Genomic DNA, 26,198 nt, shown 5'->3' on the forward strand with positions numbered 1-26,198 from the left:
GATGCCCAAATATCCTTGGTACAAATGTTGCAGTATGTAGAGTCTTAGAACTCATGAAATCTCTCGTCATAGATGAGTAAATGATCAACTACACTGAGGTATTGTATTTTTGAAAATATGATTTTTCATCTTTCAACTGACAGGAAATTTGGCAATTTGAACAGAGACAGGGCAAATTGCTTAAAAATGCAAAACCACATTACAAAGTGAAGGTGAGAAACAAACACATCACCCTCAGGGAAGTGTGAACAGGGAGACACTCCCTATAATCTAGACACCCATCGAAACTCATAACTGTCTGAGGAAGAGATATTAAAAATGCAAAGTACTGGATATTGAAACAATGGCTGTCACAAACAGACCCACACAAAACCAATTGGAAATACACAATGGGTGAAGAATTTCAAGCCAAGGCTGCCCAACCAATAGAGAGAGATTACAAGTGACAAAGGCAATGTCAAAAAAGTCTTTGATAGAGAAAATGGGCTGAGGGCTTCTCTCTCTCTCCCTCCCTCGCTCTTTATGGAATAAGTGTGTTGGCTGGTTTGAGAGCCCAACTCTACCAGACACCTACCACCGAACTGAGATCTTGTAATAATTGCAACAGTTTCTACATGTGACCACAACCAAGAACTTAGCCAACCCAAATCCCAGCAACATTTTAATCTTCTTCTCAAGGACAATCAAAGGATGGGCAATAGTGATATATTTCCAAGTTGGGATGGTAAGTGGCTTGGAGAGCAACTTCCAGTTGAGGGTGTTCCCATCTATCTGCTGACCCTGTCCTTCTAGATGGGAAGTGTCGTGGGGTTGGAAAGTGCTGTCTAAGGAGCCTTGGTGAGTTCCTGCAGTGCATCTTCTAGAGGGCATACACTGCTGCTACTGTGCATGGGTGATGAAGGGAGTAAGTGTTTGTGAATGGGGTGCCAATCAAGCGGGCTGCTTTGCCCTGGATGGTGTCAAGCTTCTTGAATGCTGTTGGAGGTGCACTCATCCAGGCAAGTGGAGAGTATTCCACCACACTCCTGACTTGTGGACAGGCTTTGAGGAGTCAAGAGTTGAGTTACTGCAGGATTCCTAGCCCCTGACCTGCTCTTGTAGCCACAGTGTTTATATTGTTTGTCCAGTTCAGTTTCTGATCAATGGTCACTTCCAGGATGTTGACAGTGCGAGATTCAGTGATGGTAATTCCATTGAATGCCAAGGGGCAATGATTAGATTCTCTCTTGTTGGACATGGTCATTGCCTGGCACTTGTGTGGTGCGAATGTTACTTGCCACTTATCAGACCAACCTTGAATATTGTCCAGGTATTGCTGCATTTGAGCATGGACCGCTTCAGTATCTGAGGAGTTGCGATTGGTGCTGAACATTGTGCAATCATCAGTGAACATCCCCACCTCTGACCTTATGATGAAAGGAAGGTCATTGATGAAGCAGCTGAAGATGATGGGACCTTGAATGCTACCTATGTTCTGGAGCTGAAATGACTGACCTCCAACAACCACAACCATCTTCCTTTGTACTTGGTATGTCTCCAACTGGCAGAGAGCTTTCCCCCTCATTCCCATTGATTCTAGTTTTGCTAGGGCTCCTTGCTGCCGCACTCGGTCAAATGTGGCGTTGATGTCAAGGGCAGTCACTCTCACCTCACCTCGGGAGGTCAGCTCTTCTGTCCATCTTTGACCAAAATTTTCCTATCACTCTCCCACCTCCTATCCTTCTCAGATGGTTGTGAGTGATGAGGGAAGGGTTTACTTTGGAATGAGGATTTGTGGACAAGCTCATACTCATCAGCTAGGGTTGCTACCTGTCCGGCCCCTGTTACTCTCTGTTTCTCTATGTGAGTTCTTATCAGGAAGGGCATAGACGGTTTGAACTCCTCAAGGGGAATTATTTCATGAAGGTTTTCATAGGTGGCCTCAGTTTTAAGTTCCCGTACCCACCGGTCAAAAGCTGCTAAAGCCATTCAAATTCCAGGTACATCTAATCAGACCGTTACCTGAGGGTCTGAATTTTCTGACGGTATTCCTCTAGCACTAACTGGTACACACTTAAAATAGCCCTTTTTTGCTGCCTTCCAGCTTGTTGCACTTTCCTTAGGCACGAGGGAGTAAATCTTGTGGGCTTTTCCTGTCAGCTTACTCTGTAACAGCAGGGACCAGTGTTGGGCTGGCCACTTTAACTACCGTGCTAACCTTTTGAAAGAGATAGAGAAGGCTTCCACCTCTTCTTCATCAATTCTAGGGATTAAATGGGCAAACTTGAAAACCTCAGCTCCTAATTATGAGCTTGTCGTGGTTCCCTTATCAGGCAGGTCTTCACTGGGCACAGTGGAATCCTTTCTTCTCAGCCAAGCTGGATTAATTTAAACTCCCTTTCCTTTTCTCTTTCCTGGCATTATCTCTCCTCCTTCCATCCCTGCCCCCTCTCTATTTTTCCCTTTCCTGAAAGTCCAGTTCCAATTTCGACTGTTCCAATCTTAATTTCTCTGCTGCTAATTTTTCTGTTTCAGTCTCTTCAATTTCCATCTCTAAATCTTTTGCCACCCATTTCAAAATTTCCTTTTTTTCTAGCTTTTGGGCAGAACTCCAGCTCTAAGTGCCTAACTACACCTTTTAATTCTTCCAAGGACATTGCACTTGACTTTTCTCCAGTTATTTCATCCTGTTCTGTGAAAGCATTGACATTGAATGTGGACATTTTAACACGTTAGTATGACAGACCCAAGAAAACATTTTTCAGTTTTAAAATTGCTTTTGAAGGAACAGTTTACTTTCCCCACTCCAATTCTTTCCTCAGTCTGTGGGAACAAATTTCTGGATGAGCCCCCAATTTTGTTCCAGCCAGGTGAGAGGGAGTGGATTGACTTCCCTCTATCCAACCCCCTCAGTTGATTACAACAAAGGTTTTCCAAATCAGAATGTATTTAACTATTTAAGCTGTGAGCAATAAGGAACCAATCAAACAAGGTTTTCTTGAGTCCAAGAAAGAGCAAATTTATTAACTGCTAAATCGAGAGAAATAATAAAAACACGATGTGAAGCATAGGGACACACACACAGACAGATTAACACACAGACAGACAGACCGACAGACACAGACACATAGAGACAGACACGTGCGCGCACACACACACACACAGACAGACACACACACAGACACACAAACACAGACACACACACACAGCTGTTCACACTGAGTTGACTGACCTCTAACAACAACACCCCCATCCCCCCTTATACCGGGTACGTCTGGATTGCGACCTTGTGTCAGGACCAGTGACCATGGGAGGCGTCTCCAGTCTGCCTGTGAACAGGCTTGACCTGCTCCTCGGCAATGACCTGGCGGGATCAAAAGTGACTGCATCCCCAGTGGTCTCAGAGAAGCCCACTGAGGTAAAGGAGGCAGAACACGTACAGGAGAAAGTGCCTGTCATTTTGCCTGATTGTGTGGTAATGCGGTCTACGGCCAGACAAGCTCTGTCAGTGGAGATTGAAGTGGCACTGCAGACAGATGAGCTGACGGTCTGGTTATCTCTGACTTTTTTGGGTGTCTGGAAGATCCTAAGGAGGTAATAACTAGGTCTTCCTTAGTTGTAGCTCAGCAAACCAAAACACTATTAAAAACATGAGCTCAGACTGCCCACACTGAAGCTGAGGCAGAAGCTGTCCCTGAGTGGGGAGGCAATGGCGTTGTGGTCTTGTTGCTGGATTTATAATGCAGAGACCCAGGGTAATGCTCTGGGGACCCGGGTTTAAATCTCTGACCATTCATTATCTAAATGGTGAGAGATTGCAGAGCTCTGCGTTGCAAAGAGATCTGATTGTCCTAGTGCCTGAATCACAGAAGGCTAGTCTGCAAGTACAGCAAGTAATCAGGAAAGCTAATGGAATATTATCATTTATTGTGAGGGGAATTGAATACAAAAGTAGGGAAGTAATGCTTCATCTTTACAGGGCACAAGGGAGACCACATCTGGAGTACTGTGTACAGTATTGGTCATCTTATTTAAGGAAGGATGTAAATGCGTTGGAAGCAGTCCAGGGAAAGTTTTACTACATTAATACCTGGAATGGGCAGGTTGTCTTATGAGGAAAGGTTAGACAGGCTAGGCTTGTAGGATTTTAGATGAGTAAGAGGCGACTTGATTGAAACGTATAAGTTCCTGAGGGGTCTTGATGGAATGGATGTGGAAATGATATTTCCTCTTGTGGTAAAATCTAGAAATTGGCTCACTGTTTAAAAATAAGGGGTCTCCCATTTAAAACAGAGATGATGCAATTTTTTTTCATTCAGAGGGTCATGACTCTTTTGGAACTCTCTTCCTGAAAAGGTGACAGATTCAGAGTCTTTGAATATTTTTAAGGTAGAGGTGGATATATTCTTGGTTGGCAAGGGGTGACAAGTTATCAGGGGTAGTTGGAAAGCAGATTTCAGGTTACTATCAGATCAGCCATGATCTTATTAAATGGTGAAGCAGGCTCGAGGGGCTGAATGGCCTACTCCTACTCCTTGTTCCTTTGTATGTTCGCACCACTTACATCAGTCAGTCATGAGTTACCCTCAAAATAGAGATTGGAGTCATGACTAAAAGCTACATGCCTACCCTGTAATCTGTTTAGAAGTAGTATTAATAAACAATTGTTAACAGATACTAAAGTATGTCTACAGCCTGTCAAAAAACCAAGTCATACGCCTGGTGACCAAGACAGATAAAACCCAATCTCAGAACATGGTGGCAGTTCAGAACAGATGGGTGTCAGTGGCAAAGCCAATATTTGTTGCCCATCTCTAATATCTACACAGACAAATGGAGCCATTCACTGGCACAAGCAGTAATTATTTAAAGTTATTTAAAGCTCGTAAACCAGTCAATAGAATCGGCTCGCAAAAAACAAAAAAAAAATGACGGTGCTCTACCACCACCAGGTGACAACATTCGGTAATGCAGGAGAAAATAAATCTGTGGCGATAAAAACAAAAAAACTGCGGATGCTGCAAATCCAAAACAAAAACAGAATTACCTGGAAAAACTCAGCAGCTCTGGCAGCTCTCGAACTCAAGTTCTGTCGAAGGGTCATGAGGACTCGAAACGTCAACTCTTTTCTTCTCCGCCGATGCTGCCAGACCTGCTGAGTTTTTCCAGGTAATTCTGTTTTTGTTTTAAATCTGTGGAGTCCCGATCACAGCCCGCAGGTGGCGGTATTGCTCCATGCAAAATAGGATTTTGATGTTTAAAAAGTGTTTTTATTCAGCTACTTTCATAAATATCGATACACAGGAACCCTGGAGAGCTATCATCAGACAGTTGTGACTGAAGTCCTGATATCATCATTCAGACAGTAAATGAAGCTGAGTGATCTCATTGAGCATGGAAATAAATTCCAGGGCCTGAATAGCCACTTCCTGTTCTTGCTGCGTAACATAAATATTCTGAAAAATTAGACGGTTAGAAATAAATTCGTAGACAGTTTGCGGGTTTAGGTTTATTGTTTTGCTGACAAGTAGTGTTGTTGCACCATTAAACTCTATACAATCTAACAATTTGACCTGTTGTAATGAAAGCAAAATATTGCGGATGCTGGAAATCATCTGAAGAAGAAACGCCAACTCTGTTTCTCTCCCCACAGACTGGATCTGCTGGGCATTGTTCCGGCACTGGCTGGTTTTATTATTATTTTAATTTGCTGGTGAATAGAACAGGGAAACTTGATGTTGCAGTATCACCAGTAGCCACTGGGTGGGGCCGCTGCACGGTTTTTAACAATCTGATTTTATTCCTGCAATACCGTTCCGGGCCAGGCGGTGGTGGTGTTGCACCGCTGTCTAATTTTCCTTTCATCCTCACATTCTAACTATCCACCAATGTCCCCAGTTATTTAACTATGAGGGAGTTCGTATCCTTTCTGTTAAAAGCAAAATACTGCGGATGCTGGAAATGTGAATCTCCTCTCTGTACTCGGAATACAGACCCAGCTTTTTGAATCTGTCTCTCCTGACACACATCAAGATCCCAAACTGGGAAATTTCACACTCTCAACCTGGGCTTTTTTGAACATTGTACAGACCGGCAGAGTGGAATTTCCCAATAGGGACTCGGTGTGTGACAGGAACATGGAAGTGGCAAGTCCAGGCTCATGTTTATTTTCCCTCCTATTTTTCTGATCCAATTCTCTTTCAGTTGTGAAGAAAGGTCCTGACTGAATTGTCTGATCAGCCGAGTGTTGCAGCATTTTCTGTTTTGGGTATTGCCGCCAGTCCCAGGTATCCAGCAGCAGGTGGCGATACTGCGCTGTAAAACGCGACTGATCTTTGTGCAGCTCAACATCACTGACCTCTACCTCGTGGAGGCTGAGCGTCAACTCGCAGACACTTCCTCCTACCTCTCCCTGAACCATGACCCCACCACTGAACATCAAGCCATTGTTTCCAGGACTGTCACTGACCTCATCTCCTCTGGAGATCTTCCTCCCACAGCTTCCAACCTGATAGTTCCTACCTCCTACCCAAAATCCACAAACAGAACTGCCTCGGTAGACCGATCGTCTCAGCTTGCTCCTGCCCCACGGAACTCATTTCTCGTTATCTTGACTCCCTTCTCTCTCCCCTTGACCAGTCCCTTCCCACCTACATCCGTGATTCCTCTGACACCTTACGTCACATCAACAATTTCCAGTTCCCTGGCCCCAACCGCTTCCTCTTCACCATGGACGTCCAATCCCTCTACACCTCCATCCCCCACCAGGATGGTCTGAGGGCCCTTAGCTACTTCCTCGAACAATCCCCATCCACCACTACTCTCCTCCGTCTGGCTGAACTTGTTCTCACACTGAACAATTTCTCCTTCAACTCCTCTCACTTTCTCCAAATAAAAGGTGTGGCTATGGGTACCCGCATGGGCCCCAGCTATGCCTGTCTCTTTATGGGGTATGTGGAACATTCCTTGTTCCAGTCCTACTCCGGCCCCCTACCACAACTCTTTCACCGGTACATCGATGATTACTTCGGTGCTGCTTCATGCTCTCGTCGGGACATGGAAAAATGTATTAATTTTGCTTCCAATCTCCACCCCTCCATCATTTTCACATGGTCCATCTCTGACACTTCCCTTCCCTTCCTTGACCTCTCTGTCCCAACCTCTGGGATAGACTGTCCACCAATATCCATTACAAACCCACCGACTCCCACAGCTATCTCGACTACAGCTCCTCACACCCCGCTTCCTGTAAGGACTCCATCCCATTCTCTCAGTTCCTTCGCCTCCATCGCATCTGTTCCGATGATGCTACCTTCAAAAACAGTTCCTCTGACATGTCCTCCTTCTTCCTTAACCAAGGTTTTCCACTCACGGTCGTTGACAGGGCCCTCAACCGTGTCCGGCCCATCTCCCGCGCATCCGCCCTCACGCCTTCTCCTCCCTCCTAGAAACATGATAGGATCCACCTTGTCCTCACTTATCACCCCACCAGCCTCCGCATTCAAAGGATCATCCTCCGCCATTTTCGCCAACTCCAGCATGATGCCACCACCAAGCACATCTTCCCTTCATCCCCCCTGTCGGCATTCCATAGGGATCGTTCCCTCCGGGACACCCTGGTCCACTCCTCCATCACCCCCTACTCCTCAACCCCTACCTATGGCACCTCCCCATGCCCACGTAAAAGATGCAACACCTGCCCCTTCACTTCCTCTCTCCTCACTGTCCAAGGGCCCAAACACTGCTTTCAAGTGAAGCAGCATTTCACTTGCATTTCCCCCAACTTAGTCTCCTGCATTCGTTGCTCCCAATGTGGTGTCCTCTACATTGGAGAGACCAAACGTAAACTGGGCGACCGCTATGCAGAACACCTGTGGTCTGTCCGCAAGAATGACCCAAACCTCCCTGTCACTTGCCGTTTTAACACTCCACCCTACTCTCTTACCCACATGTCAGTCCTTGGCTTGCTGCATTGTTCCAGTGAAGCCCGACGCAAACTGGAGGAACAGCACCTCATCTTCCGACTAGGCGCTTTACAGCCTTCTGGACTGAATATTGAATTCAACAACTTTAGATCTTGAACTCCCTCCTCCAACCCCACCCCCTTTCTGTTTCTTCCCCCTTCCTTTTGTTTTATTCCAATAATTTATATAGATTTTTCTTTTCCCACATATTTCCATTATTTTTAAATCCTTTATGCCCTGCTAGTCTTTCCACCTCACCCCCACTAGAGCTGTATCTTAAGTGCCCAAGCATCCATTCTTAATTAGCACATTTGTTTAGATAATATCACCACCTTCAACACCTATGTTCTTTTGTTCTTTTGTCTGTGACATCTTTTAATTATCTGCTCCTATCACTGCTTGCTTGTCCCTACAACCACACCAACCCCCACTTCTCTCCCCCCAACCCCACCACCCCCACCCCCACCTTAAACCAGCTTATATTTCACCCCTCTCCATATAATCACTCAGTTCTGTGGAAGGGTCATGAGGACTCGAAACGTCAACTCTTCTTCTCCGCGGATGCTGCCAGACCTGCTGAGTTTTTCCAGGTAATTCTGTTTTTTTTGGATTTCCAGCATCCGCAGTTTTTTTGTTTTATACAGAAAAGTACAGTACAGGAACAGGCCCTTCGGCCCTCCAAGCCTGCGCCAATCATCTTGTCAGTCAACTAAAACATTTTGCACTTCCAGGGTCCGTATCCCTCTATTCCCATCCTATTGAAGAAGCTACTTTGTGTATTTGATATGAGGTGCTGAATACCTGAGGAATCTTCTCATTTTCAGAATATATTAACCTGATTTTTTTAATACATGTGACAGTGGGAGTGATGAGAAAAGGCTGATGGAGCTGTTGTTGGATGCACACATTTTCCTGAAGAATATTAGAAAACTATCCAACTATTTTATTTCAGGACCAGTGAGCAGAGATAATGATTAGGGAACAGCTTTGAGCGTCTCTGCTCTGCCTGCCAGTGTGATCCTCACAGTCTGAAGGTGGAACATGGCAGCACAATAAGGAAAGTGTTGGAGCCATCAAGTGTGGAGATGATAGTGGCAGGGATAAGGCACTGGGTGTAAGCTAGGTGGGGGTGGAGATGGGTGATGTTCTAGAGAGTCATAAGTGAAATGAAGGGAAATGGGTGGCAGAGGAGCAGAGAGGGAAAGGGGCAGATCCTCGGATTAGTCCTTTAGGGTGTGAGGAAGGAGTGTATCAGTATTAAACTGAGAGGGAGTGTGGAAAGAGAGTCTCAGCATGAACTCTGGGGAAGGGTCAGCTTGAAGTGAGGGGGTTGAAGAGGGAAAAATGCAAATTCCCAAACGCCATGGAAATGCAGAATTGTCACCCTTCAATATCTGGATTTCTCTCTCAGGTTTTCATGTTCTGGGTGCAGAGTGAGAAATGGAAACACAAGAAATCCCAGCTACAGACTGGGAAACAGGTGAAGAGATGGAGGATGGGACTGGGTGGTTTGACTGACTGAAGCAGGGAGTAAATGAAGGAAGGAGACACATAAGATATTTATTTACATTTTATTTTAATCCTCTGACATTTATAATTGTATTGGTTTTATTTACAGTCTGACTGGGATTTTACAATTTGGAGATTAAATGACACATTTAGTGACAACCTGTTGTCAATGGTGATTTCTAACCCTCAACCCCCGACCCTAATCACGGGGTCAAGTCATGGTGACGTCAGGGATGATGTAACACCCCGAGACCCCGCCCCTTTCCCAGAACCGAATCAGAACCTGGGGCAGATTCTCAGAAACTGGTTTTCATCCCAAGTGCTGAAGAAAGGATAAAGTTTCTCAGTGAATTTATTCCCAGTGAAGCTGTGGAGATGGGACTTGGTGTCCGCGCTGTAAAATGAAACTGTCCCAGACTCATAACTGAGATAAACTCCCACCTTCCCGGGGATCTGACCGACAGGGAGACGGGATCCAGGAGAGGAGTTTATATAAAACTGATCCTCATCCCGCTCAATGGTCCAGAATCCAGTCTCCGGATTCAGACTGACCCCGTCCTTCCTCTCCACAGACTCTGCGGCTACTCCCAGACTCCAGCACCGATTCCCCTCCACCTCCACCTCCCAGTAATGTCTCCCCGATGTGAATCCCTCTGATCCCAGGACACAAGACCAGAACCTGTGTGTAAACCTCTTCCCGGTGTCAGGGAGACTCCTCCAGGTCCAGGTCCGTCTCAAACTCTTCAGATCCTCAGACACCTCGAGCCAGGGACTCGCTGTTTCCACATCCAGGGTCACAGAGACTGGGAGAGAAAAGCAGAGAATTAGAGACTCGCCGGGGATCGGGGGAGAGACTCGCTGGGGATCGGGGGAGAGACTCGCTGGGGATCGGGGGAGAGACTCACTGGGGATCGGGGGAGAGACTCACTGGGGATCGGGGGAGAGACTCACTGGGGATCGGGGGAGAGACTCACTGGGGATCGGGGGAGAGACTCACTGGGGATCGGGGGAGAGACTCACTGGGGATCGGGGGAGAGACTCACTGGGGATCGGGGGAGAGACTCACTGGGGATCGGGGGAGAGACTCACTGGGGATCGGGGGAGAGACTCGCTGGGGATCGGGGGAGAGACTCACTGGGGATCGGGGGAGAGACTCACTGGGGATCGGGGGAGAGACTCGCCGGGGATCGGGGGAGAGACTCACTGGGGATCGGGGGAGAGACTCACTGGGGATCGGGGGAGAGACTCACTGGGGATCGGGGGAGAGACTCACTGGGGATCGGGGGAGAGACTCACTGGGGATCGGGGGAGAGACTCACTGGGGATCGGGGGAGAGACTCGCTGGGGATCGGGGGAGAGACTCACTGGGGATCGGGGGAGAGACTTTAATCGATCTGACCGTTGTTGATTTGTTTTCCTGTGGCTCAACATGAAAAACAGCCGCCCTGAGGGGAGGAAATGAGAATCTGACAACTGCAGAAAACACTGGGACTTCCACAGAGGGAAGTCACAGCTTCTGGAAATATCAGACATTACACCCACCCTCCTCAGCTCTGTGGGACTGTGTGGGGATAGAAATAAGAAAATGAGCAAAAGCTGGGACTGGAGCCTCAATGTAAAAATAAATCCTGTTCCCAGATTAATGCAGCATAAAAGGGATTTACAATATCTGGGATTCAAACACCCACCACACTGCTGAGCAGATTACTGATTGAGGAAACTCACTCTGTCGGATTGGGGGCATGAGTGTGTCTGTGTGGGTATGGATTGGTGTCTGTGTATGGACAGATGTATTTGCATATGTGTGGACAAATATTTCTGCATATGGGTGTGTGTGTGTGAGCGTATGTGGATGTGTGTGTAAGGGTCTGTGTGTGTATATGGACAGGTGTTTGAGTGTGAGTGTGGGACTATGTTAATGTGTATAGGCTTAGTTGCCTGAGTGTGAATGTCTGTGTGTGTGAATATGGGATGAAAATTACTCACAAATTCCTCCACATGCATGGAAATATTTTACAGGACAGATGGGAAAGTGTTTTGATGGATGGGACACTGACACCAGTACTGGGGACAGATGGAGCTGTACCATTGGGACAGCCTTCACCTGAACTGCACTGGGACCAGAATCCTGGTGAACTGTACAAATAGTGCTGCAGTGAGAGCTTTGAAAGTCTTGTGGTGCAGTGCGCAGTGTCCCTACCTCTGAGCCAGAAACTGCAGGTACAAGTCCCACTCCAGGACTTGATAGCCAAGGAATGTGTGTTCATAACATGACCAAAGAGGTTGAGGATCAACTTGTAAATCCTGCGAATGGCAGGTGGTAAGAATGGGAGAGATTCTATGTGATAGAATAAAATTGGAGCCTTGACCATCACTATTTATAGTTCCAGACTATAACATGAATGGTGAAGTGCATGTTGCCATAGCGACTCAGCCTCCTTGGAGCCCAGTTGGCTAGACGACCAATGTGGGTCAGATTGGTGTGAACAGCACAGTAATCAATCGTCGTTCCACTGGGATGGATTTGGGACCTGTATCCTTGCCCTACGTGTGGTGGAGGTTGCGGTGCTGGGGGTCAGACCTGCCTTAGGGCAGAGAACTGAAGAAAACTGAGAGCTTTAAACTAAATACTGTCAGCTGCAAGTGTTCACAAAACGTTAAAAGGAAGGACAAGACAATAGTGCAGAGTAATGATAACAAGATTGTGGCAGGAAGGGACAGAGAATACAAACAAGAGTGCAACAGCAAAAAAAGGTCAGTGTAAGGAAAATCATAAAAATACAAAATTAAAGGCTTTCTTTCAGAATGCACACAGCTTTCATAAGGAAATGGATCAACTGATAACATAAATACAAATAAATGAGTGTGGTATGATCTCCCTTACAGAGATATGGCTGCAAAGTGGCTGCAGCTGGAACCTGAATATTTAAGGGTATTTGACATTTTGGAAGGGCAGGGAGTAAGGAAAGGAGGTGGGTTAGCTCTGATAATAAAGGATGAGATCAGTGCAGTGGTGAGAAATGACCTTCATTCAGAGAACCAAAATGTAGCATTAATTTGGGTGGAGATTCTACACTGCTTCTCGGCCTTCTGAAAGTAGCTACACTGTAGGATTGAGTATCATTAAGAAAAATGGGGGCTTGTAAGGATTAACTGTAATAAAGATTTTCATCTTCAAATACATTGGACAAATCAAACTGGCAATGGTAGCCTGGAGCAGGAGTTTCCGCTGTATTTGGGGCTATGGGCAGAATTTTCTGAGTGCACTGGCACCAGGCGTGTTAGGTGTTGTGTGCGGAAAATTTGGCATAACCTGCTTCACAACAGTGTGAAGGCAGGCCGCGATTGTCCGCTCAGCCCGCCGATGGGCTAATGTATTACATTTAGCGGGGAGCTAATTGTAATACATTGGCATGTAATTAAAAGGCCATCCTGCCAGGCTCTTGGAACCTCGCAGTATCGTCTGTCCACGTCAGCGGGAAAGCACGCTGACATATTTCACAACAGCACGCACTGTTGGTGGCCTTCACTTTGAGGAAACTGAGGTGAGTGAGCAGCAGTGTTCTCCACAGCTCGCCCATTGTTTACAGGCCTCAAGGGCGTCAGGGGAGTGGGGGCAACTGATGCCTGGTCTCAGAGGCGACTAATGAGAGGGTGGGGGGTGTGGCATCTGGGGGCAAGTGCTGGCCAGCCTCAGAGGTGACCATTGTCGTTAAAAAAGAACAAGAAGTGTCAATGGACAAATGAGTGTCAGAAGTCATTTGACAGTGTAAAAACTGTATTGACTACGACACCAGTTTTGGCAGTATCTAATTATGTCAAGCAGTTTAAGCTGGCTGTTGATGCAAGTGATGCAGGAATTGGTGCTGTACAGTTGCAAGAAGATGAAACTAGAATTGAGAAACCTACAGGGTATTTTTCATGAAAGCTGAATGTACAACAGAGAAGATATTCAACGATCAAAAAGCAGACCCTGGGTGTGGTGTTAGCGTTACAGCATTTTGAGGGTTATGTTGCAAACAATTCATCAGAAACAATTGTTTATACAGACCATAGTCCCTTAAAATTTCTGGTCTAATTTCAAGACCGAAGTGCAAGGCTGTTCAGATGGAGTTTATTACTGCAACCATTCAATTTACAGATTATCATGTGGTTGGACAAGAATATCTAACTGCAGATGTATTGTCAGGAGTTTAAAGTTCAAAGGGAAATTAGACATTTAAAACCTGGACACTGGACTGAAATGACCTCTGTTGATACATATGGAACAATAGAATTCACATATTAAAGAGAAAGAAGCATATATAAATGAGAATGAAAGGCTATATGAGGAGAGGGCCATGTAAGATCTAACAGGAATGTGTGAAACAGCCTTCAAGCAGTCTCCAGCCATTTGTGCATAAGTCTGATATGTAAAGTAACTGAAGTTGGGGAAAATCCATTTGGAATTCCACTGCCAAGTGTGTATTGTGTTAACTTGCTGGTTTTGTTTTAAATCTAAAACCTATTTTGACTGTTGCCTTAAAGGGGCGTGTTTTTTAAAATTCATTCACGAGATGTGGGCTTCGCCGGCTGGGCCATCATTTATTGCCCATCTGTAGTTGCCCTTGAGAAGATGGTGATGAGCTGCCTCTTGAGCTGCTGTAGTTCATGTGGTGTAGGTACACCCACAGTGCTGTTAGGAAGGGGATTTCAGGATTTTGACCCAGCGACAGTGAAGAAATGGTCAAAATGCTGCAATGCTAACACCAGACCCAGGGTCTCCTTTTCAATCATTGAATATCTTCTCTGTTGTACATTCAGCTTTTGTAAAAAATACCCTACAGGTTTCTCCATTCCAGTTTCATCTTCTTGCAAAGGGACAGCACCAATGCCAACATCATTTGCGTCAACCACCAACTTACATTGCTTGGTATAATTAGGCACTGCAAAAACTGGTGTCGCAGTCAATACATTTTTTTAAACTGTCAAATACCTTCTGACACTTCTGTGTCCATTGAAGCTTCTTGTTCTTTTTCAATAGAGCAACCAGACTGCTAAAATTTGGTACAAATTTCCAGTAAAACCGACTGCTGCCCAGAAATCTGAAATCTCGTTTTGTTGTCGGCACTGGGAAATTCACAATGGCTTTGACTTTCACACCTCTCGGAGCCACCTTACCACATAATATTTTTTGGCCTAGATACGTAACTTGCACTTTTTCAAACACACTTTTAGGCAAGTCCATCACCAAATTCGCTTCTTGCAGTCGATTAAATAATTCTTCCACATACTGTAAATGCTCCTCCCATTTTTGACTGAAAACTATCAAGTCATCAATATAAACAACACATTTGCTCAGTCCTGCATTTACTTTGTTAGTCTTTGAAATGTTGCTGGTGCATTTTTCATACCAAATGGCATGACTTTAAACTGATATAGTCCATCTGGCACCACAAAAGCAGAAATCTCTTTTGCTCTCTCCGTTAATGGTACTTGTCAATATCCTCTCAGTAAATCAACCTTTGTGATAAACTCTGATTCTCCCACTTTCTTAAAGCAACTTTATAACTGTGGTCTAGGATATGAATCCACTTTTGTTACTACATTCATCTTTTGATAATCCACACACTGTCTTTGTGTTCCATCTGGTTTTAGTACCATCACAACAGACGGACTCCAGTTACTGCAACTAGACTCAATGATGTAATTTTGAAGCATGAATTCAATTTCTTTCTGTACTTGTGATAACTTTGCTGGGCTTAATCTGTAAGGGTGTTGCCGTATTGAAAATGAATCCCCTGCAATTACATGATGTGTAGCTAAATCTGTCCCCCCCAGTTTATTCCCACAAATAGCTTTGTGTGACTGCAGGAGCTTCTCCAAATCACTTTGACACTTGTCTGATAGTTAACTCAATAATACATTTAAATATTCATGTACCCCCCTCATTATCCAATTTGATTAGAGGAAAATCAATTTCAGAATCCTTCATTTCTAGCTCTTTCTCCTTATCTATCAATACTAATGCCTCATTTAGGTCCTCTCCTGGTCAAATTACTGTTTAAGCATATTTTTGTCACACCCTCTGTTTCTTTTTTCTATCTGGAGTATTTATTAAATAATTTAACTCACTCAGTTTCTTTTCAATTCTGTAAGGTTCACTAAACCTTGCCTTTAATAACTCACCCAGTTCTGGTAACAAAACTAACACCTTTGCCCCACAAAAAACTGAGCTGCTGCTCTCCCATCTGCCTTCGCTTCCATCACCTGCTGTGATATCTTTAAATGTTCCCTAGCTAAATCAGATGCTCTGTTCAATCTTGCTCTGAAATTTGTCACATAATCCAGAAGAATATTTTCCATATTTTGACCCACTAATTTCTCACGACTCAACTTCAGTTGCTCCCTTACCTCATGACCATAGATTAATTCAAAAGGATGAAATCCAGTTGATGCATTAGGACCAACGCTAAAGGCAAATCACAAGAATGGAATTCCCCTATCCCAATCCTGTGGATAGTCTTGACTATAAGCCCTCATCATGGTTTTTAAAGTTTGATGCCATTTTCCAAAGCTGCTTAAACCCAAACTGTTCATTAATTCCTTAAACAGCTGTGACATGAAACTTTAACCCTGATATGATTGTATTTCTTTTGGAGAACAATACTTGCAAAATATTTACTCAACTCTTTCACAATTCTTTTTGCAAAGGTTTTGCTTCAGGAAACCTTGTAAACACACCCATCATTGTCATCAAGTGCTGATTTTCACTTTTGGTCTTAGGGAGGCGTCCCACATAATCAATCATGACCCTAGTAAAAGGGTCCTCAAATGATAGAATTGGAATTAAAGGTGCCAGCGTAATCACAGTTTGTGGTTTCCTTATCACCTGACATGTGTGTCATGTTTTACAGAAATTGACTACACCTCTATGTAGTCCAAGCCAGTAAAATGTTTTTGTATTTTCACCTGTGTCTTCCTAATTCTGAAATGCCCCCCCTATTGGAATTTCATGAGCTACTATCAGTATCTCATTTCTATACCAAAATGGTATAACAATCTGATGCACTTCCATCCATTTTTCATCCGCTGAAACAGTCTCCACTTCTTCATTAACACAGTACCTTTAAGGAATAATATTCTGGGATACATTCTGCCTCTGTTTCTGAGTAAGATCTTTGATATAACTGCTTTATTCATGGACACTTTTGTTGTAGCTCTACCAACCTCCTTAAGCTGAACAACTCAGCTTCATTCTCTTTCATTCATTTTTCCTGAACAATCTTATCAAAGATAGTATCATCAAATTGAACTTCAACACCGTTCCCCTGACTTTTAACTTCCTCTCCTTCCTGTTTCAACCTCTGAGCTTGTGATCACATTACTACACAGTCTGGAAACAATCCAGGATGCTCTTTCTGCAACACTTCTGTCGAATGCAGCCCTACAGGCTGCTCAACTACCATAGGCATCACCCATATCTGTGACCCAGCTATATCATCACAAAAAATAAATTGAACCCTTGCAATGGGCATTTTTTCCACTACTCCAACAATCACCTGACCTGTTTTCCACTTACTCTTTAAATTAACCCCCCCACAATGGATCAGATTTAGCGTCTCCATGAAACCCACTTAATATCAAATGTTCCTGCAATACTTCCTCTGAACAACAAATATCACGATTCCATAAAATTAAGGATTGACAAGCCCCTGTGTCTCTTAAAATTTTAATATATTTATTTGCTCCACCCTGTACATATGGAAAGACCTCCACTTCACATACAAAATCTTTAAACAACACTACAACCTGCTCTTCAGAAATCCTTAGGTAAATTGTGAACACATTCCCACTTCTTTATCCATCACTGATTCTTTCTGCTTCACCTGTACACAAACCACTGGTTTTTCATGTGCCTGGACCTCAGATCCCACAGTACGTTTACTTCCAGAACTTTTCTGCATTCCAAATATTGCAACAGATTTCCCCTGTAAACCCCCCAACACATTGACTTCATGTGCCCAGCTTTAATACAATGAAAACACCTCAATTTTCGAATGTCACTTCTACCCTCAGCACCTTTTTTATTCTAAGAAAAAACTTACTGAGAATTTCCAACTACTCCTTCTCTTCCCTGACTACCTACCTTCCTTTCACCTTATGGCTTTCTATCTTTCTCTGATTTAAAAAGGTGACAAAAATGGCTTAGATGTATGCACTAACACATAATCATCAGATAGCTCTGCTGCTTGTCTTACCACTTGAACCTTCAGTTCCTCCACATGTGTTCACGCTACCAAAGAAATTGAATCTTTAAATTCTTCCAAAAGCTTTACTTCTCGAGGAGCTGCATATGTTGTCTCTACCTTTAATGCCCATATCCACTGGTCAAATTACTTTGTTTTACTTTCTCAAACTCAATATAATTTTGCCCAGGCTGTTTCCTTATATTCCTAAATTTCTGCATGTATGCCTCAGGAACCAACTCACATGCACTCAAAATAGCCTTTTTTACTGCATCAAAATCTACCAATACTTTTCCTGACGGCGAGGCATAAACTTCATGGTCTCTACCTACTAACCTAGAATGTAAAAGCAATGTCCGGATTTCTTGTGCCATTTAATCTGCTTCGCTTTCTTCTCAGATAATATAAAGAATGCCTCTACATTCCTTTCTTCAAACTTCAGAAGAACTTGCTCAAATTCAACATCTCCCCATTGCATTTTATGTTGAAGATTTTGTTTCATCATCAGAACCTTTCTCAGCATCTGAGATCTATTTCTTAAAGTGCAGCTTTTTAAGCAAATATTGTCTTCCTCTTTCATTCTCTCTCTCTCTCTCCTCCATTGCTAACTTCACAGAATCCATAATTTTAATGACACAGAAGAGATTGAGAGGAGGATCCCAATCCAGGCAGTCAGCAGCACCTAGAGGAAAGTGTGAGAGGAGGACCCTGGGACAGGCAGTCAGCAGCATCTAGAGGAGAGACTTTGCAGTATAAATCAGCAGGAGAAGGAGAGAGTGAGCATCAGAGTATGGGAACACAGGAGCATAAAAACCACATGAGAAGCAACGCGAGTTTGACAGCAGAGGTGACAGGGAGTTCGGTGATGAGGGAGGTGGTGTTTCTTTCCTTTTCTACCTTTCTTCAGAAAGAAGAGCGATGGCTTCCTTGGTAAGTAGGATCTGGTAAGTAAATTAGAAAAGTGTAATATTTTTAAATAAGTAGCTATATTTGGATTTAACTGAGAAGAGCCAGGAATAAGGGAAATTTAGGGCTAATATAATAAAGAAACATAAATAGCCCAAAGTAGAATGAAGTTAACATAAGGGAAGTAGAGTTAAGACATGGTAGGGCAGTTTGTTCAAGTGGAATGCATGTCCTGTAATATGTGCAAAGTCATGGATGCTACTGGTGTCCTAGATGACCACACGTGCAGGAAGTATTGCCATCTGCAGAAACTTGAGCTCCGGGTTTCAGGGCTCGAGCGGCGGCTGGAGGCACTGTAGTGCATTTGCGAGGCTGAGAGCTATGTGGATAGCACGTTCAGAGAGGGGGTCACACCACAGATTAAGGGCCTGGAGACAGAGAGGGAATGGGTGACCGCAAGGCAGTCCAAGAGAAGTAGGCAGGTAGCGCAGGAGTCCCCTAGGGTCCTGCTTACAAATCGACTTTCCGTTATGAAGCTGGTGAGGATGCTGGTTCCTCAGAGGAGTGCAGTCAGAGCCAGGTTTGTGGCACCACGGTAGGCTTGGCTGTACAGGAGGGGAGGAAGAAGAAAGGAAGAGCTATAGTGATAGGGGATTTAATGGTTTGGGGAACAGACAGGCGTTTCTGTGGCTGTAGATGTTACTCCAGGATGGTATGTTGCCTGCCTGGTGCCAATGTCAAGGATGTCACAGAGCAGCTACAGGACATTCTTTTGTGGGGGGGGGGGGGAATGAACAGTCAAAGGTCGTGGTCGACATTGGTACCACTGGTTTAGGTAGGAAGGGGAATGTGGTCCTGCAATCAGAATTTAGGGAGCTAGGTAGAAAATTAGCAAGCAGGACCTCAAATATTGTAATCCCTGGATTACTCCCAGCACCACGTGCCAGTGAGTACAGAATTAGGAGGATAAGGCTGATGAATGCATGGCTGGAAAGATGGTGCAGGAGGGAGGGCTTTAGATTCCTGGGGCATGGGATTGTCTCTGGGGGAGAAGGCACTTGTACAAGCCAGATGGGTTGCACCTGAACAGAGCTGGGACTGAGTTCTTTATGGGGCGTTTTACTAGTGCTGTTGTGAGGGCTTTAAACTAACTCAGCAGGTGTGTGGGAACCAGGAGAAAATGTTAGAGACGAATGCCAGGGTGCACAAAATACTGGGAGAGAGAGATAACACTAGATTAGAGAATGGTAAGTTAATATGTGAAGTCGGGGTTAGGGAGAAAGTAACAAAATCTAAATCAGGGTTACTATGCATGTGAATGCAGGGAGTACAATGAATAAGATTGGGGACTTATATGTGTAGATTGCCATATGGAAATATGATGTTGTGGCAATAACAGGGACCTGGCTTAAGAATGGGCAGAACCTGGTGTTAAATATTCCTGGGCACAAGGTGTTCAGAAAGGATAGGAAAAGAAGGAAAGGAGCAGGGATGGTGGTATTGGTTAAGGAGAGCATTGCAGCACTGGAGAAAGTACATGTCCCAGAGGGCTCAAGGACAGAATCGATTTGGCTAGAGCTAAGGAACAAAATAGGTGCAATTATATTGCTCGGTATTGCCTACAACTAGTGGGAAGGATGTAGAGGAACAAATCTGCAGCAAAATTACAGGGGGGTGCAAACATCATAGAGTAGTATAATGGGGGACTTTAATTACACAGTGATAGTGTAAAGGGTGGAGAGAGGCAAAAGTTCCTAGGTTGTGTTCAGGAAAATTTTCTGGAGCAGTGTGTGTCCAACCCAACAAGAAAAGACCGCTTTGCAGAACACCTTCGGTCTGTATGCAAGCATGACCCAGACCTCCCTGTTGCTTGCCATTTCAACACTCCACCCTCCTCTCATGCCCACATGTCCATCCTTGGCCTGCTGCATTGTTCTAGTGAAGCTCATTGCAAACTGGAGGAACAGCACCTCATCTTCCGACTAGGCACTTTACAGCCGTCCGGACTGAATATTGAGTTCAACAACTTTAGATCATGAACTCTCTCCTCCATCCCCATCCCCTTTCCGATCCCCCCCTTTTTTCCCAATAATTTATATAGATTTTTCTTTTCCCACCTATTTCCATTATTTTTAAATGTATTTCCATCCTTTGTTTTATCTCTACCTTATAGCCTATATCGATCCCTTCCCTTCCCTTCACCCCACCCCACCCCACCCCCACTAGGGATATCTGTACCTTGCTTGCCCTGCTTTCTACCCTTGATTAGCACATTCCTTAGATAATATCACCACCTTCAACACCTCTTTGTCCTTTTGTCTGTGACATCTTTTGGCTATCTCCACCTATCATTGGCCCTCTATCCAGCTCTACCTGTCCCACCATCCCCCCACCTTAAACCAGCTTATATTTCACCTCTTTTCTATTTTTACTTAGTTCTGTTGAAGAGCCATACGGACTCGAAACGTTAACTGTGTCCCTCTCCGTAGATGCTGCCAGACCTGCTGAGTTTTTCCAGGTATTTTTATTTTTATTTTGGATTTCCAGCATCTGCAGTTTTTTGCTTTTATCTTAAAAAAAGATGCACTGTTGGACCTGGTTCTTGGAAATGAAGCCAAGTAGATCAAATGTCAGTGGAGGAACATTTAGGGGACAGTGATCATTGTATTGCATGTTTTAGGATAATAGAAAAGGATATTAGGCAATCCAGGGTAAAAATAATTAACTGGACGATAGCCGACAATGATGGGGCAAGAACGGAGCTGGGTCAGATAGACTGGAACAAAAGATTGGTGGGAAAAACTATAGCTGATCAGGAGGCTACCTTCAAAAAAGATACATTTTGGGCACAGTCAAGGTATAGTCCATTGAAAGGGAAAGGTAGGGCAAACAAATCCAGAGCTCCCTGGAAGAAAAAGGAGGCAGAATTTAAGATAAATAAGAAAAAATGTGCTTATGGCAGGTGTCAGGTAGAAAGTACAATTGAGAACTAAAAAAAATACAGAAGATTCAGAGAGGAGGTGAAAATGCATATTAGAGAAGCGAAGAGAGATTATGAGAAAAGACTGGCAGCCAACATAAAGGGGAATCCCAAAGGCTTCTATAGGTATATAAATATTAAAAGAGTGTAGGGATGATTAGGGGCCTAAAAAGGAATTTACACATGCACATAGGGATCGTGGCTGAAGTATTAAATGAATACTTTTCATCTGCCTTTACCAAGGAGGTAGATGCTACCCAGGCTGTGGTGACAGATGAGGAAACTCCGTCACTAGTGTCAAGAAGAGATAATGTTTAAAATGTTATTGGAAATTATTTTTAAAAAGAGTTTAGTGGTGTCTGTGTCTATGCGTGTATGTGTATGTCTCTTAATTGGATTAAAGCCAGCTGGTGTCGAGGCTTTGATGTATAGAAGAGAAGTAGGTTTGAAATGGTAATTAGGTAATCACAGGGAAATAGGTGGTGAAGTGTAAAGGGGACAATTTGCATTTTTAAATACACCATTAAAAAGAGCATGTGAAGTATTACACCTAACTAGGTGAAGCTCAGAAACAAAGGGCGGGATTTTCCACACCTACCCGCCGGTGGGATCTTCCGGTCCCGTCGCAAGTCAATGGACTTCTGATTGGGGCACCGCTTTGCCCACAGCAGATCCCGCCAGTGACAAAGCTTATTAGTAAAGTGGGTATTATGAAAGGGTTTTATTGTTGGAAGAGTTAAAGTTAAAAAAAGCCTAGTGGCAATGAGAATGTGCTTTCAAAGAGGAAAATATGTATAAAGGAAGAGAAGGCTGTTGGTAAAAAGAGGAGAAATTCTAAGATCTAAAGCCTCTAGCCTGTAAGTCTCAAGTCTGTCTGCAAGGACCCGGCGCTGAAAGAAACTCATTTTGAATGTGACTGTCCAGGATGTGCTTGCCAAGTGTCTGTTTAAATCTATGTATTTCACTGTTGCTTAAATGGAGGTGTAACTGAGAGTCAGATTAATTAGGGGATTTTTGTAGTAATTTTGTAGACATATGTATGTGCTTACAATATTTATTGGATTAATAAATGTTTAATTTAGTTTTAAAAAACCTCTTGCCACCAAGTCGGTGGTCTTATTACTACAGAATTCAAAGCCTGCATCTCAAAACATGCAAATTGCAAAAATCGGTAATGACTGTGGTTTCAAGTTTCCCTCCAGGATTTGAATAGCTCAGCCTTTACCATTGGCAGTGTCATAATGATTGGGAGCTCTTTGCGGGTATTTGTAATTCCCTGATTTTTTGGATTGGGGAATCTTAAGGTTACGAGAAGCACTTTGAATTCAGGTGTTGGTGAGGTTTTTTTAAGTTGTGAGACTGCAAGATGGCTTGCTAATTGCTAAGACTTGTCTGGGAGTAGAAGATATCTCTGATTGGATTACAAAAGCTATCCAAGAATAAGTCAATAGAGTTGGCGGATAAATTACAATTGGGGTTACATGAGTGGCTAGGAAATCAGACATAATTGAAGTGATAGCACAGCATTTGAAATCGGGCATAATACCTGAGAGACAGAGTTCCTCAAGGGGTGGTACATTGGAATGGGCTCAAATTCAGTTGCAAATGAAAATGATTGAATTGGAAGAAAAGGAAAGTGAAAGGGCATTCCAAATGGAACAAGCAGAAAGAGAGGAGACAGAAAGAAAACAGGAAAGGGAGTTAGAAATTGTGAAGATAGAGAAGCAGGAATGAGAATAAGAGAGAAAGAATGAGAGAGAAAATGTTGGCAGTTAAAAACGAGATGCCAAGAGGTGTGAAAGGACTTAACTCAAGAGTAGAAACCAGTGGGGAGATGTTTAAATTTGTACAAGTTCTTCCAAAGTTTGAGGGAAAAGATATTTAAGCATTCTTTATTTCATTTGAGAAGATAGCTAAACAGATATAATGGCCATATGAGAACTGGATGTTGTTGTTGCAATCCAGGTTGGTGGATAGAGCATATGAGGTATATACTTCACTGTGTGAAGAGGTATCAGTGAATTATGATATGGTGAAAAAGGCTACTTTGAGTGCATAAGAGTTGATTCCTGAGGCATGCAGGCAGACATTTAGGAATATGAGGAAACAGTCTGGGAAAACTTATATTGAGTTTGAGAGAGGAAAAAAAAGTAATTTTGGCCAGTGGATATGGACACGAAAAATAGAGACAACCTTTGCAGCTCTCAGAGAAGTAATTCTTTTTGGAAGAATTTAAAGATTCATTTCCCTCGGTAGTGAGAACTCATGTGGGGGAACAGAGGGTTGATTCTGTAAGGCAAGCAGCAGAGATAGCTGATGATTATGAGTTAGTGCATGGAGCTAAACTTTTCTTTCGTCACCCTTTTAAATCTAGAATGGATAGAAAGTAGGAAGGTGAAAGGAAGGTGGGTAGTCAGGGCAGAGAAAGAGTAGCTGGAAATTTCCAGGAAGTTTTTTCTCAGAATATAAAAGGTGCAGGGGGTAGAAGCGACATTTGGAAGTTGAGCGTTTTCATTTTAATAAAGTGGGGCACACAAGGTCAGTTGGAAATTGGAAGGAAAAGCTGTTGAAATTATTGGGGTGCAGAACAGTTCCGGAAGTAAAAGTACCATGGGTTCTGAGGTTCAGGCACAGGGAAAACAGTGGTTTGTGTAAGTAAAACGGAGAATCAGTGATAGGTAAAGAAGTGGGAATGTGTTCACAGTTTACTCAACAGAATTCTGAGGAGCAGGTTGCAGAAATGTTGAAAGATTTTGGGTGTGAAGGGGAAGTCTTTCCAAATGTTCAGGGTGGAGCAGGTAAAGATGTTAACATTTTAAGAGACATAGGGGCTAGCCAATCCTTAAAATTGTGGGATAGTGATATTTGTTGTTTAGAGGGATTATTGCAGGAATAGGTGATAAAAAGTGGGGTTCATGGAGATGCTAAACCTATTCCATTGTGGAAGGTAAATTTAAAGAGTAAGTGGAAAACTGGTAAAGTGACTGTTGGGGTAGTGGAAAAATTGCCCATTGCAGGGACTCAATTTATTCTGGGTAATGATATCGCTGGATCACAAATATGGGTGATGCATATGGTAGTTGAGCAGCCTGTAGAAGTGTTTTCAACAGCGGTGTTACAAGGGGAGCTTCCTGGATTGTTTCCAGACTGTGTGACAACGAGATCACAGGCACATTGGTTGAAACAAGAAAAACAAGGAGGACAGGAAGTTCAAAGGCAGGAAGAAGATATGAAAATCCAATTAGCAGGCACTGTGTTTGATAAAAACAAAAAACTGCGGATGCTGGAAATCCAAAACAAAAACAGAATTACCTGGAAAAACTCAGCAGGTCTGGCAGCATCGGCGGAGAAGAAAAGAGTTGACGTTTCGAGTCCTCATGACCCTTCAACAGAACATTGTTCAGAAAGGCACAGGAGAAACAATTCAGCTGAGTGTTTAACTCAAGGCAATTAATTGAATGGCGGCAAAAGGATTTGCAATTAAAACAAGTATATCAAACAGCTTACTCAGAAACAGAGGCAAAATGTGTTCTAGAATGTTATTACCTCAAGGGAGATATTTTAATGAGAAAATGGAGGCTGGATCATGTTTCAGCAAATGAAAGCTGGGAGGAGGTAAATCAGACTGCTATCCCATTAGGGTATGGAAATGAGATTCTGAGGATTGCTATTGAAATTCCAATGGGGAAACATTTAGGAATTAGAAAGACACACAAAAAAGTACAGAAACATTTTTATTGGGCAGATTGCATATGGATGTAGAAAAGTTCTGTAGAACATGTTACATATATCAGATGATAGGGAAACCACAAGCAGTGACTTTAATCCCAATACCGGCATTTGAAGATACTTTTACTAAGGTCATGATTGATTGCGTAGGACCCCTTCCGAAGACTAAAAGTGGAAATCAGTACTTACTGACAATAATGGATGTGTCTACCAGGCTTCCTGAAGAGATACCTTTAAGGAATATTGCAACTAAGAAGATTGTGGAAGAGTTAATTATTTTTTTACAAGATATGGTTTACTTAAGGAAATACAATCAGGTCAGGCTTCAAATTTTATGTCACAGCTGTTAAGGAAGTAATGAAAAGTTTGGGGAAAAAACAATTTATGTCAACAGCTTATCATCTGGAGTCACAAGAAGCTTTGGAAAAATGGCATCAAGCTTTAAAAACCAGGATGAAAGCGTAATGTCAGGATTACCCACAGGATTGGGACAGGGGAATTCCATTCTTGAATTTTGCCATTGGACACGCTCCTAATGCATCGACTGGTTTTAGCCCTTTTCAACTAGTTTATGGCCATTAGGTAAGGGGACCACTAAAATTGATTTATGAGAAATTGGTGGGTCAAAATCCAGAAACTGCTCTCTTGGATTATGTATCAAACTTCAGAGAGAGATTAGACAGAGCATGTGAGTTGGCTAGAGAACATTTAAAGGGAAGTTATTGGATAAAATTCTGAGGGACAGGATTAATCTCCACTTGGAGAGGCAGGGATAATCAGGGATAGTCAGAATGGTTTTGTCAGGGGGAGATCATGTCTTACAAATTTGATTGAATTTTTCAAGGAGGTGACTGGTTGTGTAGATGAGGATAGTGCAGTTGATGTAGTCTACATGGACTTCAC

General features: G+C 43.4%; 1 protein-coding gene across 3 annotated transcripts in view; it reads right to left on the reverse strand.

The window, feature by feature from the left end:
• Positions 1-26,198, reverse strand: part of LOC121291814 (zinc-binding protein A33-like) — a 129,944-nt gene that overhangs the window by 25,086 nt on the left and 78,660 nt on the right. Inside the window, exon 9 of one of the 3 annotated variants that reach the window (XM_041213399.1) lies at positions 9,501-10,255. The exons of the other annotated variants lie outside the window; for them this stretch is intronic. Within the exon in view, the coding sequence (XP_041069333.1) occupies positions 9,729-10,255 (527 nt within the window). The 3' untranslated portion in view covers positions 9,501-9,728. Of the gene's footprint in view, positions 1-9,500; positions 10,256-26,198 lie in introns of those variants that run through there. 3 annotated transcript variants of the gene reach the window in all.

This window comes from Carcharodon carcharias, chromosome 19, assembly GCF_017639515.1.
Source record: "Carcharodon carcharias isolate sCarCar2 chromosome 19, sCarCar2.pri, whole genome shotgun sequence".
NCBI lineage: Eukaryota > Metazoa > Chordata > Chondrichthyes > Lamniformes > Lamnidae > Carcharodon > Carcharodon carcharias.